This window comes from Chiloscyllium punctatum, chromosome 40 (assembly GCF_047496795.1).
Source record: "Chiloscyllium punctatum isolate Juve2018m chromosome 40, sChiPun1.3, whole genome shotgun sequence".
Taxonomy (NCBI): Eukaryota; Metazoa; Chordata; class Chondrichthyes; order Orectolobiformes; family Hemiscylliidae; genus Chiloscyllium; species Chiloscyllium punctatum.
Window position 1 is genome coordinate 60003214 of NC_092778.1, and position 19132 is coordinate 60022345.

At 43.8% G+C, this 19132-nt stretch overlaps 1 protein-coding gene across 1 annotated transcript in view; it reads left to right on the forward strand.

Annotated features, from left to right (window-relative positions):
* Positions 1 to 19132, forward strand: part of ppl (periplakin) — an 86169-nt gene that overhangs the window by 17012 nt on the left and 50025 nt on the right. The window contains exons 2-3 of the mRNA XM_072560023.1: positions 14227 to 14326; positions 17825 to 17979. Coding sequence (XP_072416124.1) covers positions 14227 to 14326; positions 17825 to 17979 — 255 coding nt within the window. The remainder of the gene's footprint in view (positions 1 to 14226; positions 14327 to 17824; positions 17980 to 19132) is intronic.

The following is a 19132-nucleotide window of genomic DNA, read 5'->3' on the forward strand; positions in this document are numbered from 1 at the left end:
ACTGAGCCACCGTGACTTCTGAGGTCCTGTTCCAGGATTGGAAATCAATGCAGCAAATGGCATTGCACGGTGACCAGTGTGCATGGACCCTCAGAGCTTTTAGGGGACATTGTATGTAAAATGTAAAGCCGAACAGCAAATCATCGCAAACTGAAAATTACGAGAATGTGTGAGAGCTAAATTTTTCAGTCTACAGCGTGTTCCACCCTGATGTGCCTCTGTTTAATTCCATGACTTTTGAAATTTATCTCAAAATGTTATTGGATTTATGAAGCTGCATATCACAGAGGCACACCAATGACATGATAGATGTCACCTTGGCTTCGTCTCAAACCTACAAGACATATCTTGTCGGTGTTTAGAAAATTCACATTGATTTGGAAATTGGAAACATGGGGAAGTTCTAAAGTGTGCACGCACTGGAGGAGCTTAGAAATGAGTTGGCAATGGTCTCTCTGATCACCCGCTCCCATTGGACAGGAAGAACAGGTACTCTGACAAGGTACCTACCATTTACTGGCACTGTAGCCTAGCAACAGTGAGGTGCATTCAAGAGAAAGGCAGAGGAGAGTGGGGAAGAAAATTGACAACAATGAAATCTCCAGTGTGAGTCTGCACATATTGGATTAAAGTACCATTTTATCCACATACTGAATAAAACTGGTTTAAACAGACTTGTGGATTTTGTGTATGTTGATGTTATGTTCAAGTTATGATGCATGTTTAATGTACCTCCAATGTTAGAAGCAGTAATTTAAGAATTTCAGACACCTTGTTTAAGTACCAGTGTCTGACCTTGTGTGCTGAGGACAGGGATGTTATGCTGAAGCTGTGCAAAAGCTCTGTTAGAATTAGGTCGCATGTACTCACATGAGTAAGGTGAAAAGTTTACAAAGTTGACACTTGCAGCGCCATCTTTGGTATCAAGGTACTCAGGAATAAATTAGAAAAAGCAAAGAAATAAAAAGTCCCGCATGACACACTTTTGCACCATCTTAGGTACAAATTGTATCCAAGTACAAAAGTTTAGGCACCGATTAGAAGAATAAAAAAATAAAAATTTCAGAAGTACAGTCCTTCCAGATGAGTCCGCATTGGCCTCCAGTTCTCGCTGTGCCTCACCTCGAGTCTGCACTACACCACAGCCGGATTATTAAGTGCAGTTTGGAATCCACACTATAACAAGGGAGAGGATAACACTGGAGAGGGTGCCAGAATTTCAGTTATGAAGAGAAATTGGACTGACTGGGCTTGTTTTCCTTTTGAGCAGAGGTGATTGAGGTGGGATATGACTGAACATCAACCATAAAGTACAGCACAGTACAGGCACTTTGGTCCTCAATGTTGTTGCAGCCTTTTATCCTACTCTAAGATAAAACTAACCTACATACGTTTCATTGTATGATCATCCACGTGCCTATCCAAGAGTTGTATAAATGGCCCTGACTCCACAACCACTGCTGGCAGTGCATTCCACGCATCCACCACAGTCTGTGTAAAGAACGTCCCTCTGACCTCTCCCCTAAACCTTCCTCCAATCACCTTAAAATGACAGCCATTTCCTCCCTGGGAAAATGTCTCTGGCTATCCACTCTATCTAGGCCTCTCAACATCTTGTATACGTGTATCAAATCACTGCTCCTCCTCCTTGCTCCAATGAGAAAAGTCCTAGCTCCCTCAACCTTTCTTCATAAGACATGCCCTCCAGTCCAGGCAGCATCCTGGTAAATCTCCTCTGCACCCTCTCTAAAGCTTCCACATCCTTCCTATAATGAGATGTGTAAAATAATGAGGGGTACAGATGGGGGAGGAAGGAAGCAACTTTGGCCCTTGCTCGAGGGATCCGTGACCGAGGGGCAGAGGTTTAAAGGACATTTGGGGAAAGACGTTTGCCACTCGGAGGATAGTGAGAATCTGTGAGCCCACTGCTTTAAGGTTAGTGGAGCATAAACCCTCCTCATATTGAGGAGGTATTCAGATGGTTACTTGTGATGCTAAAGCATACAGGGCTATGGGCCAAGTGCTGGGAGTAGTTGGGGGCTTGTTTTTGACTCGCACAGATTCAATGGACCGAAGGGATTTTTTTGTTCTGTGCTGAAGGTCTGTATGACCAGGGTACAGGGACAGATTTCAGAATGTTTAGAACAATTAAATCTCGTTTGGGGAAGTTTTAAAAGGCTGTTCATTTTCAATAGGATTTCTGTTCTTGTCTGTTTCTTCTCCCAACCAGGATATCAATTTGGGATATTTTTGGAGAGATAACTTATGCCTGTTCATATACAAAAAGAAAACACTATTTTAATCTGGTGCCTCTCATGTCATCATGCATGCCAAAGCATTTTACAGCCAATTAAGTACTTTCTCTCAAACTTTTGTCTGACTTTAGCAAATTGTGCACAGCAGGATTCCAACGAACAGCAATGTGATAATTACCAGATCATCTTCTCGAGCCAAATGTGTACGACCTAAACGCCGATGTGATGAGTTGTTTAAAAAATAACTCTGGCTCAGGGTGAAGAGGGGAAGGATTTGTTCAAGTTGTTAATTATAAATGTGGGAGACCATTTTATCCAAATCTGCCCATCAAAAGCCTGTTGAGACAATGGAGAACGCCGATTTTCCTCACCTATCTGGTATTGAGAATTAGAAAGTAACATTGGCTGCTGTATGAAAGCAACATTGTTTTGAATTCTGTGGGTTTCCTATCCAAGAGATTGAGTTAAAGTTCCCGGATGAAGCGCTTATGCCTGAAACATCAATTTTTTTTTTTTCCCTGCTCCTTGGATGCTGCCTGACTAGCTGTGCTTTTCCAGTTCCACACTCTCGACTCTGATCACCCTTTTAAACTTGCCTTAATCAACACTTTTAACCTCCTAAGTGATTAGATTAGATTAGAGTGGAAGCAGGCCCTTCGGCCCAACAAGTCCACACCGACCCTCTGAAGAGCAACCCACCCAGACCCATTCCCTTACATTTACCCCTTCACCTAACACTACAGGCAATTTAGCATGGCCAATTCACCTAACCTGCACATTTTTGGACTGTGGGAGGAAACCCACTCAGACACTGGGAGAACGTGCAAACTCCACACAGACAGTTGCCTGAGGTGGGAATTGAACCTGGGTCTCTGGTGCTGCGAGGCAGCAGTGTTAGCCACTGTGCCACCATGCAACCGTGCCACCCATATCAGGCCCAAGTCAATAGATGTGGAGCTGGGAAAACACAGCAGGTCAGATAACATCCGAGGAGCAGGAAAGTCAATGTTTCATCAGGACGAAGCGTTTTGGGCCCAAAACGTTGAACTTTCCTGCTCCTTAGGTGCTTTCAGACCTGCTGTGCTTTCCCAGCTCCACATCTATTAACTCTGGCTTCCATCATCCACAGTCCTTACTGTCTCCTATTGATATCAGCTCCCGTGGTCTATGGACATCATTTGGGAACTTCTATGATGGTTTACTCTTGCATTCAGCAGAATGAGGACATTTTCTCTTGGGAATCTGGGCAGAGTTTAAACCCAATTCCTGGTCAGAAGGCGACTGCGCTAATTTATTGCATCATCCAATTCTTGAGAAAATTGAGTTTAAAATAATACTTAGTCATGCGAGAGCTTAACCTTTTTTTTTGTGAACAGTTAGCACATTCTCGAAGAGTAGTATTTTCTTATTGTCGATGAGATGATTTCCCGAGCACAGAAAGGACCTCGTTCCAAGATATTCGGCAATGGTTTTTTTTAACATCTGGTTTGTAATGGTGACACGCGTTTCCCCAAAGGTTGCTGTAATGATTGAATTACTTCAAGGCTCCTTCATGACCATGGAAGGTGTTGAATTGAGGTCAGCGCAATTTCGTATAATTAAGCAAAGGGAAGTTTTTTTTTTAAAAAGTGTTAACCATTTCTGTTTCCACTCTGTGGGAATTTGAACCACTGCTGTTTTTGCCGGTGGAAATGCTGTGTGTAAATTGGGCTCAGAGCCTGGTACGAACCTGAGAATTGGGATGCGATCATGTCAGGAGGATCCCAATGCTGGGTCCCAGGGCTGGATGCCCCCCACCATGGTAGCCTCGTCCAATCAAACTCGCTCCCAAAAAAAAGACGTGAGCCCATAAAAGGTAAATGTTAAATAGTCTTAGAGATGTACGGCTCAGAAATAGACCCTTCAGTCCAAGTCATCCATGCCAACCAGTTATCCTAACCTAATCTAGTCTCGTTTGCCAGCATTTGGCTCATATCCCTCCAAACCCTTCCTATTCAAATACCCATCCAGATGCTTTTAAAATGTTCTATTTGTACCAGCTTCCACCACTTCCTCTGGCAGTTCATTCCATACACATGCCATCCTCTGCTTGGAACAAATCATCTGTTAGATCCCTTTTAAATCTTTCCCCTCTTACTCTAAATCTATGCCCTCTAGTTCTGGACTCCCCCACCCCAGGGAAAAGACTTTGTCTATTTATCTAATCCATGCTCCTCATGATTTTATAAATCTCTATAATAGCATGGAAACACACCCTTCGGTCCAACTCCTCCATGCTGACCATGGGTGGGAAATGGGACACGTTGCCCAAATGTGAAAAAAAAATACAGTGTTGCTGCTTCCTGTGCTTTAGTTGTATTGGCTTCACAGACTGATATCCCCATTGCACCAACAACTGTATGGGCAGCACAAGCTAAACCAGGCAACCAGGCAGTATCTGCTGAAGTGCTGATCCCAACACCTCGAAATGGAAATAATCTGAAGATTGTAACATTCTGACATGGCTGGACAGACTAGATTCAGGGAGGGTGTTTTCCCTGGTTGGGGAGTCTAGAGCTGGGGGGGACAGTCTCTCGATCCAGGGTAGGATTGAGATGAGGAAACATTTCTTCACTCAGAGAGGGGTCAAACTGTGGATCTTTAAAAATCCCTTCCTGGGATATAGGAATCGCTGACTAGACCAGTATTTATTGCCCAACCCTAATTCTCGAATCAACCACATTTGTCATGGGTCTGGAGTCACGTGTAAGCCACACCAGGTGAGCACGGGACAGTTCCTGTCCCTAAAGGACATTAGTGAACCAGCTGGATTTTTCATCTCAAAAGGAGGCTTGGTCACTGAGCATATTTCAGAAAGAGATTGATGGATCTTAGATATTAAAGGCATCAAGCAGTATGGAGAGAAAGTGAGGATATGCTGTTAAATAGAGGAGCAGCCACATCATACTGAATGGTGGAGCAGGGCATTGACTGTTTCCTTTGGCAATCTGTTCCATTGCGGAATTATTCTGGGGAATAAAGATTTTTGGGAAACTATTCTGGTCAAGAATAGTCTTTGTGGTTATTGCACAAGGAAGTCATTGACACTAAAGAATTAAAGTTATTGAAGGAAATAATGAAACAATGAGGATTAAACAAATTCTATTACCATATTCATAAATGGCAATATGAAAGTCTACTCCTGTTCCTGCTTTTAATGTAGTTTCACTAGACAGCTTAAATGAATACTTTACTAGATGTTTAAAGACAGTATAGCACCGTCGAATTCCCATTACATCCAAAACACTGGGTGGAAAAGTTGTCAAACTGCATTCTAAGGGAGCCACTAATTAAATGTTTGGTTGTCATAGTGATTACCAATCAAGTACTGCAGCAAATTCTGGGATTGACATTGTTTGGCAGACGGGATCATTTGTTACATTGTTGAGATTACACAGATGTCTCTAAATAGATATGGGTTTAATTATATTTTAACATCGTGCCAAGGCTGGCGTTGAGACTTGTATTGAACAATGGGTTGTTACTTGGGAAAAAGCAGATTGGATCTTGAAATGCAAATTCAGGACAGCCTTTTGGCTCAATAGTAGTTGAACCAGACTGACAGACCTGTTCAGGTAGTTGATGAAGGTGCGGCGTTCTGAAAGCAAGTGCTTCCAAATAAACCTGTTGGACTATAACCTGGTGTTATGTGATGTTTAACTTTGTATACCTCAGCCCAACACCAGTATCTCCAAATCATATCTGCTTTAGAATTTATAAAATCACCTCGTTTTGTGGCAATATAGTCTAGATGACCATGCTAGGAGGAAACTATAGAGGCAAGTGGACTGATTTCCTTTTCTACATTCTCAGTTCTGTTTATTGTTGTATGGGATGTGGGTGCTACGGGCAGAGCCGCTGTTGGTTGACTGTCGTTGTCCAGAATTGGAGTGGCTGGCTAAACATTTCGGAGTGCTGTCAAACATCAACCACATTGCTTTGGGACTGAAGTCATAAAGTCATAGTCATCCAGCGCGGAAACAGACCCTTCGGTCCAACCAGCCCATGCCGAACAAAATCCCAAGCTAAACTGGTCCCACCTGCCTGCTCCTGGCCCATATCCTTCCAAACCTTTCCTATTCATGTACTTATCCAAATATCTTTTAAACATTGTAATTGTACCCACATCCACCACTTCCTCAGGAAGTTCATTCCACACACGAACCACTCTCTGTGTCAAAAAAAAATTGCCCCTCGTGTCTTTTTTTAAATCCTCTCTTCTCACCTTAAAAATATGCCCCCTTGTCTTGAGTACCCCGATCCTTGGGAAGAGACCACTACCCTTAACCCTATCTATACCCCTCATGATTTTATAAACCTCTAGAAGGTCACCTCTCAACATTTCTACACTCCAGTGGGAAAAGTCCCAACCTGTCTAGCCATTCGGATGTAATCCACAGGAACAGGAGTTAGGCCATTCAACCCCTTGAGCCTGTTCTGCCATTCAATGATATCATGGTGGATCCAAGGTTCAACTCCATATATCTATCTTTGTCCCATGTGCCTTAATACCTTTAATACAGGCTGGGTAAGGGCAGCAGATCTCTTTGACTGAAGGACATTAATGAATCTGATTTTTACAATTGATAATGGCTACGTGGTCACCATTAGTCTAGCTTTTAGTTCTTGTTCTTTCTTTATCAAATTCAGATTTTGTTGTCTGTCATGGTGGGATTTGAATCCACATACCCAAAGCATCATCCTGGGTCTCCAATACCAGGCAGGCTATTGTTTTATGTAGGAAACTGGGATCTACAAGTAGCACAGGTGCTGCTTCTCTGAAGAGTTGTCAAATCTCCTGACAGCGGGCTTTGTCCAACATTCCATAGGATCTTGTTCAATTGCTAATGTTTTCTGACGTTTGGACTTTTTCTCCACCTTCAATGTTCTTCTAATTAAAATCCACAGCCGCAATAAAACAACAAAGGCGGCACTTCCCTCTCTGTTTATTTTGTTATAACAGACTGGGGGAGCTTTGCGAGAGTCTTAAGGGACAGAAACATGAATGTGGATTTGGGTCTGGAGCTTACTACTTGCCAGGCGTCTGCAGTTAATTCAAGGTTTCCAGAATAAATAATTCCAGATTTATGGAATTCCAAATAAACCTGTTGGACTGGAACCTGGTGTTGTGTGAGTTTTAAACTTCGGCCACCCCAGTCCAACATCGGCACCTCCACATCAAGTTTCTTCAAGGTGAATGGTCAAAGGCCACGTTGCAGGATAGCACTATATGGTTACAACAAAACTGATAGAAGGCAGGTTAATGGTGGGATGCTCTTCAGCAGGGTCAGTGTGGACTCGATGGGCCAAATAGCCTGCTTCCACGCTCCAGGGATTCCGTGAAACCCAGATGATTGAGGAACGTCAATCTTTGTGCTTGATGTTGGGGAGAGTCCGAGGGAAGCAAGTTTCTCTGAAGTCACAGGGAGGAGTGAACCGAAGAGAAGGTTGTGAGGAATTTTGATTTCACCGCAGTGGTGTTATAGGAAGGTGATGTTTTGGAAGGTGAGACTGGAACTTCGTAACACTGGGAGAAGGAAATTCAGAAGAAGGTGGTAGTATCCAAGAGTGAGAGAGTTTGAAGAGGAGGAAGTCAAGTCTCAGAATTCTAGCAAAGAAAAGCATCCGAGATTATATATTAAAAAAAAGAATATTCAAATTTTTGTCAGGTTGGGACTTTGTAGAGAGAGCCCACAAAGATGGCAAAAGTTGCCTTGTTAAGGGAGCTCCTCCTTTTTACAGAAAGCTACAATTAACCATCCCATCACAGCATGCCTGAGTCTTGTGCTTTGCCTCCATACCCCAGCTTATGTGGAGCAGGAGAATCGACGGTTCAGGTATAAGCCCTTCATCAGGAATTCCTGCTCCTCGGATGCTGCCTGACCTGCTGTGCTTTTCCAGCACCACACTCTCGCCTCTGATCTCCAACATCTGCAGTCCTTTCCCCAATTTCCAGAACCTTTCCAGTGCCAGTCCTTCCCCAATTTGTACAATGAATTTCATTTATATAGCAACTTTTAGGAGGTAGTGAAATGAATGGGCTTCACGGGACCACACCCCAAACCACATAAGGAGCTATTAGGACACAAGACCAAAGGCTTGGTCAAAGAGTTATGACTTTCAGGAGTGTCTCAAAGGAGGAAGGAGAATTTGAGAGGTTTAGGGTGGGGATTCCAGAGTGTGGGCCTTCGCAACTGGAAGCTCTGCGCTCAACTTACAGCAATTTAAAATCCACAAGAGGCCAGATTGGAGGAGTGATTGGGCAGGAGGCGATTACAGAGATAGTGGGGCAAAGGGGAGGCAGGATTTAAAACCAGGATGAAAGTGGTAAAATCACGGTGGCGCTCCAATAGGAATCATTGCAGGTTTGAGAGCTTAGTGTTAATGAGTGAAGTTAGTGTGAGCTAGGGCACGATAGCAGTGTATTGGCTGACTTCTGTTTTACAGCTGACCCCAAAATGAGAAACCGACCAGGGGTATGTTGGAATGCCAAATCTGGAGTTAACCAAGGCATGGCGTAATGTTAGAGCAACATAGACAGAGGCTGTGTGATAGCTTAGTGTAGATCTCCTTTCCTACGTCTTGTGGTCATGGTTTAACATGGAAATATGTTCAGGCTCAATATTTTCTACCTCATTTAGTCATTTGTCAAAATCATTAAGGTGTCTGCTCTTTGGGCATGGGCAATAAATGCCTGAGATGCCCACATAGGGGAGGTACTGATGTAGGGGTGCAGTCACTGGCTTTTGCAGTGCAGTGGCAGTGTTCCTTTCACTGTGCTAGAAGATTCCGATTCAAGATTAAAAATCACACAACACCAGGTTATGATCCAACAGATTTATTTGGAAGCACTAGCTTTCGGAGCGACGCTCCTTCATCAAGTGGTTGTGGAGAATAAGATTGTAAGACACAGAATTTATAGCAAGAGTTTACAGTGTGATGTATCTGAAATTATATATTGAAAAAGACTTGGCTTGTTTATTAAGTCTCTCATCTTTTAAAATGATCATGTTGGTTTCAGTTCTTTCATATGCAACTTTGTACACCCCAGTCCAACACCGGCATCTCCAGATTCAAGATGCACTTGCTGCAGAGGTGTGTGATGTCGTCTTCAAACAAGTTGATTAATGAATATCTAAGTTCACTGAACTGGTAATCCAGAACTTTAGGCGAACATTCTGGGGACATGAGTTCAAAACCCACCGTGGCAGAAGGGGGAAGTATTGAATTCAGTCAAATTCCGAGATAAAAAGCTGGCTTAATGTCGATTTGCCATAAAAACCCATCTCGTCCACTGATGCCCTTTGTAAAGAAAGAAACTTGGTTTGACCTACATGTGACTCCAGATGCACTGTCATGGGGGTTGACTCTTAATTGCAATTACAATGGGCAATTAATGATGGGCAAGGAATGTTTGCCAAGCGATCCCACATTCCACGAATGAATATTAAGAAACTTCCCGAGGATATGTACTTAAGACGAATTGCTTCATTTCAAAATGGAACAGTTGGCCACCTGGTTCCGTTTTTTTCCCATAATTCAGTCCTCTGACACAAGAGATTAGTCTCATTTCTCTTCATTGATTCCTAAGTTTAGATCTTTCCTTTATGCCTCATTGGAATTTTAAAGGCATCAGACGAGAAACCAGGACTTATGCTCCACTGATTTGCTGGTGGATCCACTTTCTGTCTGCTTTCATTGCTGGGTCATGACTGGGCACAGTCAGTGTCAAACCCATCATTACTGCCAGATCTTTCCTAGCCTTTCTTCTCCACAGTATTCAGTGTGTAAACTACCTCTTGCATTCTAATCCATCCAATCCGGTTTATAAAATCATGAGGGGCCATGAGTAAGGTGAATAGCTTTTCCCTGAGGTGAGGGAGTCCAAAACTAGAGGGCATAGGTTTAGGGTGAGGGGGGAAAGATATAAAAGGGATCTAAGGGGCAACTCTTTCACACAGAGGGTGGATCATGTGTGAACTGAGCTGCCAGACGAAGTAGTGGATGCAGGTACAGTTACAACATTTATAGAATCCCTACAGTGTGGGAACAGGCCCTTCGGCCCAACAAGTGCACACCGACCCTCCGAAGAGTAAAGCATTCAGACCCATTCCCCTACCCTATATTTACCCCTAACTAATGCACCTAACCTACACATCCCTGAACACTATGGGGCAATTTTAGCATAGCCAATCCACCTCTTTGGACTGTGGGAGGAAACCAGAGCACCTGGAGGCAACCCACACAGACACGGGGAGAATGTGCAAACTTGACACAACAGTTGCCTGAGTCTGGAGTTGAGCCCAGGTCCCTGGCACTGTGAGGCAGCAGTGCTAACCACTGTGCAGCCCTAGAAGATATTTGGAAAGATACATGAATATGAAGGGCTATAGATGGATATGAGCCAAGTGCAGGCAAGTGGACTGGTTAGTTTGGGAAACTTGGTTGGCGTGGATTGGTTGGATCAATGGGCCTGTTCCTGTGCTGTATGACTGTCTGTATGACTCATTCCATGCTTAATGCTCATAAATCTTGGGCCTCCTCATTAGACTTTAATGCCTCTCTGCCCTGCTAACCCCAGTAATTTACTAAGATCATGAAACCTGTTGGCCTATAACCTGGTGTTGTGATTTTTAACTTTGTCCATCCCAATCCAACACCGGCTCCCCAACATCGTGGAAACCCAACTGACGGTTAGGAATTATTGGGATAATTGTCAGCACAAAGGTTTCGGGCGTAACGTTTGAAAAACAAATGGAATTTGGTAATTCTGGTTGAGGTCAGGGGACACGGTGACAGCAAGAATTGTGACAGGAAAAGAACAAGAACAACTTACCGAATTTAAGTAGCGCCTTTAATTGAAGGAAGTTTTATGGTGAAACTTCTGAAAGGCAGTCAGTATAGGGATGAAACCACAGCCAATCCTTTGCTTGATATAAATTGCGAACCATGCCAGGTATGAACCTCCTAATTCAATACCAGCCGGTGTTAGTAAGTGTCTTTTCACGTGTGATAAAGTAGCCAATCAATGCCCTCAAAATATTGATAATTAACCTCAATGTGCCTAATCCATCCTAACCTGCACACCCTGAACACTATGGGGCAATTTAGCTTGGAGGAGAAAGTGGGGATTGCAGATGCTGGAGATCAGAGCTGAAAATGTGTTGCTGGAAAAGCGCAGCAGGTCAGGCAGCATCCAAGGAACAGGAGAATCGACGTTTCGGGCATGAGCCCTTCTTCAGGAATGGGCTTTTCCAGCAACACATTTTCAGCATTGTAAATTTTAAAGCCAGGATGAGGAGGAATGTCCGCTCTGAGGATAGTGAATCTGGGGAATTCGTTACTACAAAGGGCTGGGTCATTTAGCACCACACCTTTTGACTCTGATCTCCAGTTCAGACAGCATCTGCAGTCCTCTCTGTCTCCTTTAAACCTATGTCAACCTCTCCCTGCAGCAGGCCACTGTCCCTGCCTGTTTCAAGAGGGCCAACTCCATCCCTGGGCCTGAGAAGGCTCATGCAGCATGTCTCAATGACTACTGCCCTAACTTTGGTGGTCATGAAATGCGTTGAAAGACTGCTATTAATCAACTCCAGCCTCCCCGTTACTCTTGACCCACTCCAATTTGCCGATCGGACCAACAGATCCATGTCAGATGCCATATCACTTGCCCTCCACTCTTCCCGAGAACATCTTGGCACCAAGAACAGCTATGTAAGAATCCTACTCATTGACTACAGTTCAGCCTTCAACACTATTATCCCCTTGAGACTGATTACTAAACTTAGTGGTCTCGGACTAAGCCCCACTCTCTACAACCGATCCCCAGTTTCCTGACTCACAGGCCACAATCAGTGAAGATTGGGGATAATATTTCATCCTCACTAACACTCAACACTGGAGCCCCCCAGGGGTGTGCACTCAACCCCCCTACTGTACTCATTGTATACCCAAGGCTGTGTCGCCAAATACCAGACTAATGCCATTTACAAGTTCACTGATGACACTACCATAGTTGGTCAAGGCAACGAAACAGACTACAGACAGGAGGTGGAAGACTCAGAAAATGGTGCACAGAGAACAACCTGGCTCTCAATGCCCGCAAAACCAAGGAACTCATTTTTTTTTCTTTACTCAGAGAGTAGTAAGGGTATGGAATGCTTTGCCTGCAACGGTAGTAGGTTTGCCAACTTTAAGTACATTTAAGTTGTCATTGGACAAGCATATGGACGTACATGGAATAGTGTAGGTTAGATGGGCTTCAGATTGGTATGACAGGTTGGCGCAACATCGAGGGCCGAAGGGCCTGTACTATGCTGTAATGTTCTATGTATGAACCTTTCCTGGACGGTCTTCAATGCAGGACTGCTTTTCCTTCCGGGAGAATGGATTGGGAGGTAATTAGTCAGAGACCAATCTACCTGAATCTGAATCACTTCAGAATGTGGGTTCCAGTGCTCAGCACAGATTGCACTTCATTGGTCTATTAATGCCCATCTGTCTATATCGACGTTTCAAAGCACTTCGTAAAGTAGGGAATCTGACAGTTTGCACACAGCAAGCTCCCACAGACAAAAAGAAATGTGATAATAATGAGATAATCCATTGTTGTGAATTTGATTGACAGATAAGAATTGGTCAGCACACCAATGCCCACGGAATGGTACCATGGGTTCCAAGTGTCCAACCAAGGAAGCAAACGGGGCTTTAGTTTATTGTCACTCTGAGACGGGGAGCATTTGAGAAAGTAACACTGTAGTGGAGTGTCTGCCTTGGCTTTGTACTCCGGTCTTTGAGTGGGATTATATATAGGATTCCTGGAAATTTTCTGGGAAATGCACATGTCATAGTCATAGAGGTATACAGCATGGAAACTGACGTACGTCACTACATTTTATGGGAGATGGCGACAAGATGTACAAGTAGACGTAGTAGCACAAGTGTGGATAAGAGCTCCCTGTTTTACTCTGCAGTGATCTTGCAATAAGTGCCTACACAAGGTCAGCATTAATATTGCTAATAACTTGTATGAAATTGAGAAAATGCAGGAATGGGTTAGAATTTGTAGATCAGGGGTATATCACATTTACTGAAAATTGCACTCTCTGCATTTTGTCCTCTCAAGACGACCATGCATACACACACCATCAGAAAGAGTCTGGTAAGAAGAGAGAGTGAATTTTTCTAATTCCACCTGTTTCTGACTGAATATATAACCGTTTTCTTCCCAAGAACGTAACACGTCGATCGAGTAATACCCAGAACTTTCTGGTTGTAGAATATATTTCTCTCTTACCCAAATAACCCACAGAAAAGAAATTTGCTAGAGTTTAGGTTTTGGATTTGGAGTTGCGCCTTGTCCTGCTTGGGTTTGATTGATGATTGAGCTGCTGTGAGTGTTTGAGGGTGATACAGATGTGCACAATGTACCACGGGAGGAGCGACAAAACAGCAGCAGCGACGCACTGTTGTATGTTGGAGCTTTGCATGTGTGAATTGGCTGCAACATTCCCTACACTGTAACAGCGACTGCAATTCCTAAGTCCATTTACTGGCTGCAAAGCTCTCTGAGACACGTAGTGTTTGTGAGAAGTGCTATTCTAGTGCAAATCCTTCTCTCTTTCATTGACCCTGCTTTTAGATCCCTGCCCAAATTTTGGAACAATGACTACTCCCTTGAGGACATTTTCCTAAACACGAGTTGTTCATTTCTGGAGAAAATGGAGTTTGATGTGAGAATGATGTATTTCCATCTCCATTCATACCATGCTAGCTATCCTTAACTGATGGGATCCACCAACTCTTGTCTTTCATCATCTTGTGAAGGGGAGAAAATGCATTCCAGCATCTTAGTGTAGCTGAGAACTTACTGACCGTGTATACACACCTGTTGTTTCCTGTGTAATACAATAGTTCCCTTCATCTGTTACAGGAAGGTGCCTTCAAAGCTCTCACAACTGATCGAGCGACTGCAAGCGAACGCGGATGATGTGGAGAAGAATATCTACAAGGTGGAGGAATGCCTACTCCAGGTAAGTTTTCAATTAATAACTGCTCAAAGAATGGCCTGGTGTCCATACTAATTTGGTTTTCTCCATTTCGATGGTTCTCGATGGGTTACACCCTGTTCTAAAGTCTTGTGTTGGTTGATATGGGTGTGGGTGCATTTGACGTTTCTTTCTTTCATTATCTCCCTGCAGATATATCCTCGTGAAACCCCACCCTGTATTGTGTTAATCCTAACACTCAGAGGTGCTCAGTGGGAACTGGAGTTATTGATTTATAGCATTAGCTCTTTTTCAGCCAATTACTTGTTGCCATTAGTCATTTTAATAATTTAAGAATGAGTCAACCCATACTCTGTTTAAGATTTAACATTACTCAGAGCCTATTCTCAGTGATTCTGTGGGGAGTAGCTGAAGTACAAGTTCCAGTTGTTTCACAATCACTGAATTTGTCAGAATCTCTGGGCGAGCCTCAATTCATTTTCATTTGCATACAATTATTTCAATGCTGTTGTTTAATGCCGTTTTGATTCACTGGTTTTAAATGGGTTATGGATTTTTTTCTAGAAGGGACTTACAAATAAACAAAATACATCGGTTTAACTTAATCAAAGGATATTAAGACCATCTAAATAAAAAAAACAGTGCTGGAAGCACTCCAGACATCTCCTGACAGAAGTGATGAGTTCATTTTAAGCATAGGTAAACCCGGTGTCAAAATTCGTCAGTGAGATTACTTAGGGTCTCCATTTTTTTTAATTGCAAAAGATATACTTTATTCATTAAAAAGTCTACAATCATAGCTAATAAAGCAACTCAGTCCAGTCATTGTGTATCAAGCAAAACAGCCATCAGCATTTGATATTCCCTGGAGTTTCTGAAACCATAGCTTGCTCAGGCAGCACAGTAGTTATGGACATTTGAGGCGAAGATTGTAATCTTAAATTAGGAAACTGAATAGATTAGATTAGATTAGATTAGATTACTTACAGTGTGAAAACAGGCCCTTCGGCCCAACAAGTCCACACCGACCCTCCGAAGCGCAACCCACCCAGACCCATTCCCCTACATTTTACCCCTTCACCTAACACTACGGGCAATTTAGTGTGGCCAATTCACCTGACCTGCACATTTTTTTTTTTGATCGTGGGAGGAAACCAGAGCACCCAGAGGAAACCCACGCAGACACGGGGAGAATGTGCAAACACTACACAAAGAGTCACCTGAGGCGGGAATTGAACCTGGGTCTCTGGCGCTGTGAGGCAGCCGCACTAACCACTGTGCCACTGTGTTGCACACTGGCGACAAGCAATTGGCTGATACAACAGATCTACACAGGGCATGAAAACTGCAGGATAGAAATAGGTCATAGAGTCATAGAGATGTACAGCATGGAAACAGGCCCTTCGGTCCAACCCGTCCATGCCAACCAGATATCCCAACCCAATCTAGTCCCACCTGACAGCACCCGGCCCATATCCCTCCAAACCCTTCCTATTCATATACCCATCCAAATGCCTCTTAAATGTTGCAATTGTACCAACCTTCACCACATCCTCTGGCAGCTCATTCCATACACGTACCACCCTCTGCATGAAAAAGTTGCCCCTTAGGTCTCTTCTATATCTTTCCCCTCTCACCCTAAACCTATGCCCTCTAGTTTTGGACTCCCTTACCCCAGGGAAAAGACTTTGTCTATTTATCCTATCCATGCTCCTCATAATTAGGTCCTAGGGAGTGTTGCTGAACAAAGAGACCTTGGAGTGCAGGTTCATAGTTCCTTGAAAGTGGAGTCACAGGTAGATAAGATAGTGAAGAAGGCATTTGGTAAGCTTTCCTTTATTGGTCAGAGTATTGAGTACAAGAGTTGGGAGGTCATGTTGCGGCTGTACAGGACATCGGTTAGGCCACTGTCCAGCACTATACTGGGATTTATACTCCATTTGAGTCCGTTTTCCCCCCCCCCCCCCCCCCCCCCACCTCCCAAGCCAGCCCCTCCTACATCCCATTTACTCCTTCATGTGTGTATCAATCTCCCCCTTATGTTCAGCAATACGCGTGGAAGGATCAAGAACAACAGGGGACAGATTTAAAGCGACTTGTGAAAGAGGCAAAAGTATTGTGAGGAAAACCCTTTTCACACCGTGTGAACAGCCAGGCCTTGGAATGCACGGCCCAAGAGCATGACTGCGGGCAGATTCAATCGAGGTTTTCCAAGGGGATGCACCGTGGTTGTTTGTAAAAGAAGAGCACGCAGTGTTGTAGGAAGATGGCACCAAGTGGGATCTTCACTTGGAGAGCTGGCACAGACAGCATGGGCTGAATGGCCTTCTCCTACACTGTAATAATTCGATGATGCTTCCGCCACTCCATGTGGTTGGGAATTCCAGGCGATATCACCAGTCAGTGTCAGGAAATCCTGCCCAAAGGCTGTGTTTGATCTGCTCTCTTGGATATTAATGCTCCCTCCTTCCACGCTCCCCCTCCTGGACAAGCCCGATAAGAATTATAGAATTCCTACAGTGTGGAAACAGGCCCTTCGGCCCAACAAGTCCACAACGACCCTCTGAAGAGTAACCCACCCAGAGCCATTCCGCTATCCTATTACTCTCCACTTACCCCGGACTAATGTACCTAACCTACACGTCCTAAACACTATGGGCAATTTAGCATGGCCAAGCCACTCTAACCTGTACATCATTGGATTGAGGGAGGAAATTGGAGCACCCGGAAGAAACCCACGCAGACGCAGGGAGAATGTGCAAACTCCACACAGACAGTCACCCAAGGGTGAAATCAAACCTGGGTCCCTGGCACTGTGAGGCAGCAGTGCTAACCACTGAGCCCCAGGATACCGTGCCCCTGTCTGACTGTATGCCCTGCTGTGTGACACACCTCTCCAACAAGTAGATGTGCTCTGTATTTCTGGGACAGTTGAGCTGGAAAGATCGAGAGGAAATAGGAGCAGTGTTGAGTCGGTATGTCCGGGCAGACCAGTGTTCCAACAATTATTAGCACCCCTCTGAACACTTGAGCCTAATTCCTTAGCTTCTTACCCGTGCCAGTGGACCTGTGTGACTGGCTTGTGGATCTGCTCGTGCTGGAGAACTTTTGAAAAGGTTCATGCCCTTTATCCCAGTGCTCCACTGGTGTAGGGACCTTCCTCTGTTAAAGTAAAACAAAACATTTTAAATTTATACAAAGTAATCTTTGCTCAAGATAAATCCCGATGAGGATCTTGGAAGAAAAATCTGATTAGCTTTTGTTTTAATGTTTTCACATCTGATTGGAATCATCTGAGGTGGCATTGCAGAAACAGCTGTGATCCTGAAATCTGGTTTGTTGTGATTGCGTGAGCTTTTGTGTCAAAGTTTTTGATGACACCTGCCATTTCGTCATGAAAAACGTGATTGCACACAGAAGGGTATTCCACTGAGCCCCACCTCTCTCTCTAGATGGAGAGAATTTTCGAGTGTTCAAAGTCTTGTCTTGAATAGATTTAACAGCTGACTCTCTCCTTTCTAGGATATCAGGAGGATAGAGGAGGGAAAACAGTTCATATTCCAGGAGGAAACCACCAAGTTGATGGATAATTCAGAGGACAAACTGGTGGACCTTCAGAAAGATGCTCAGACAGCCAGTGCTGAGAAACATCCTCAGTCTGACATGATTGTGGAAGAGTAAGGCAATCCATTTTTATTTCTGTTACGGTAATTTGAGTTAAATACAAGTGGATAGACCCTGCAAATACAAGATAATTGAATGTCGGCCATTGTTACTTCGTTCATGTCAATTATGGAGAATCTAAATTTTACAAATTACACAGGAACAGGAGTAGGCCATTCAGCCCATTGAGGCTGTTCTGCTGCTCAATGAGATCATGGTGGATGTGTGTCCAAACTCCATATACCTGCCTTTGGCCCATATCCCTTAATACCTTTGCTTCACAAAAATGATTTATCTCAGATTTAAAATTAACAACTGATCCAGCAGCCATTGCCATTTACTGTAGAAAGTTCCAAACATCAAGACCCTTTGTGTGTTGACAGCCTTTCTAACATTTCTCCTGAACGGTCTGTCCCAATTCCCAAGCTATTGCCCCTAGTTTGAGAATCCCCAAACGGTGGAAATGGTTTATCTTCATCTACCCTGGCTTTTCCTGCTAATATCTTTAGAGTTTGACCAGATCACCCCTTAAGCCTCAACACAGACCTAATTTGTATAAGCTCTCCCCATCGCCTAACCCCTGAAGTCCAGCTATTGTTCCTGTACATCTGTATTGTACTCTTTTCCCCCCCCCCCCAACCAAGACCAATATAACCCTTAGATAAAGCACCAAAATGGGCCATTCTGCCCAAAAATCCCCTGATAGCATTTAGGCTCCACATGAAACTGCTCCCAGTCTGTTTCCTCTTGTTCTATCTCATCCTATTTCTTTCACACTCATCCTCTTACCTAGCCTTTCCAGTGGTGTAGCAGTACTGTCACTGGATTATTAATCCAGTTATCTGTTCAAATCCCACCATGGTAGATTCACATTCAGTTCATAAACCTGAAATTACTGGTGCTAATCAGTAGTGTCACTACTGTTAATCAGTAATGGTTATTACAAAACTATTGTCGATCATAAAAACCCATGTTGTTCATTAAGGAAAGGAATCTGCCATCCTTATCTGGTCTGGCCTACACATGACTTCCGACCCTTAGAAATGTGGTTGCCTCTTAACTTCCCTCTGAGATGACCAACTTTTATTTTTGTTCATTCATGGTGGGCCATCGTTGAGGGCAGTTAAGAGTCAACCCCGTTGCTGTGGGTCTGGAGTCACATGTGGG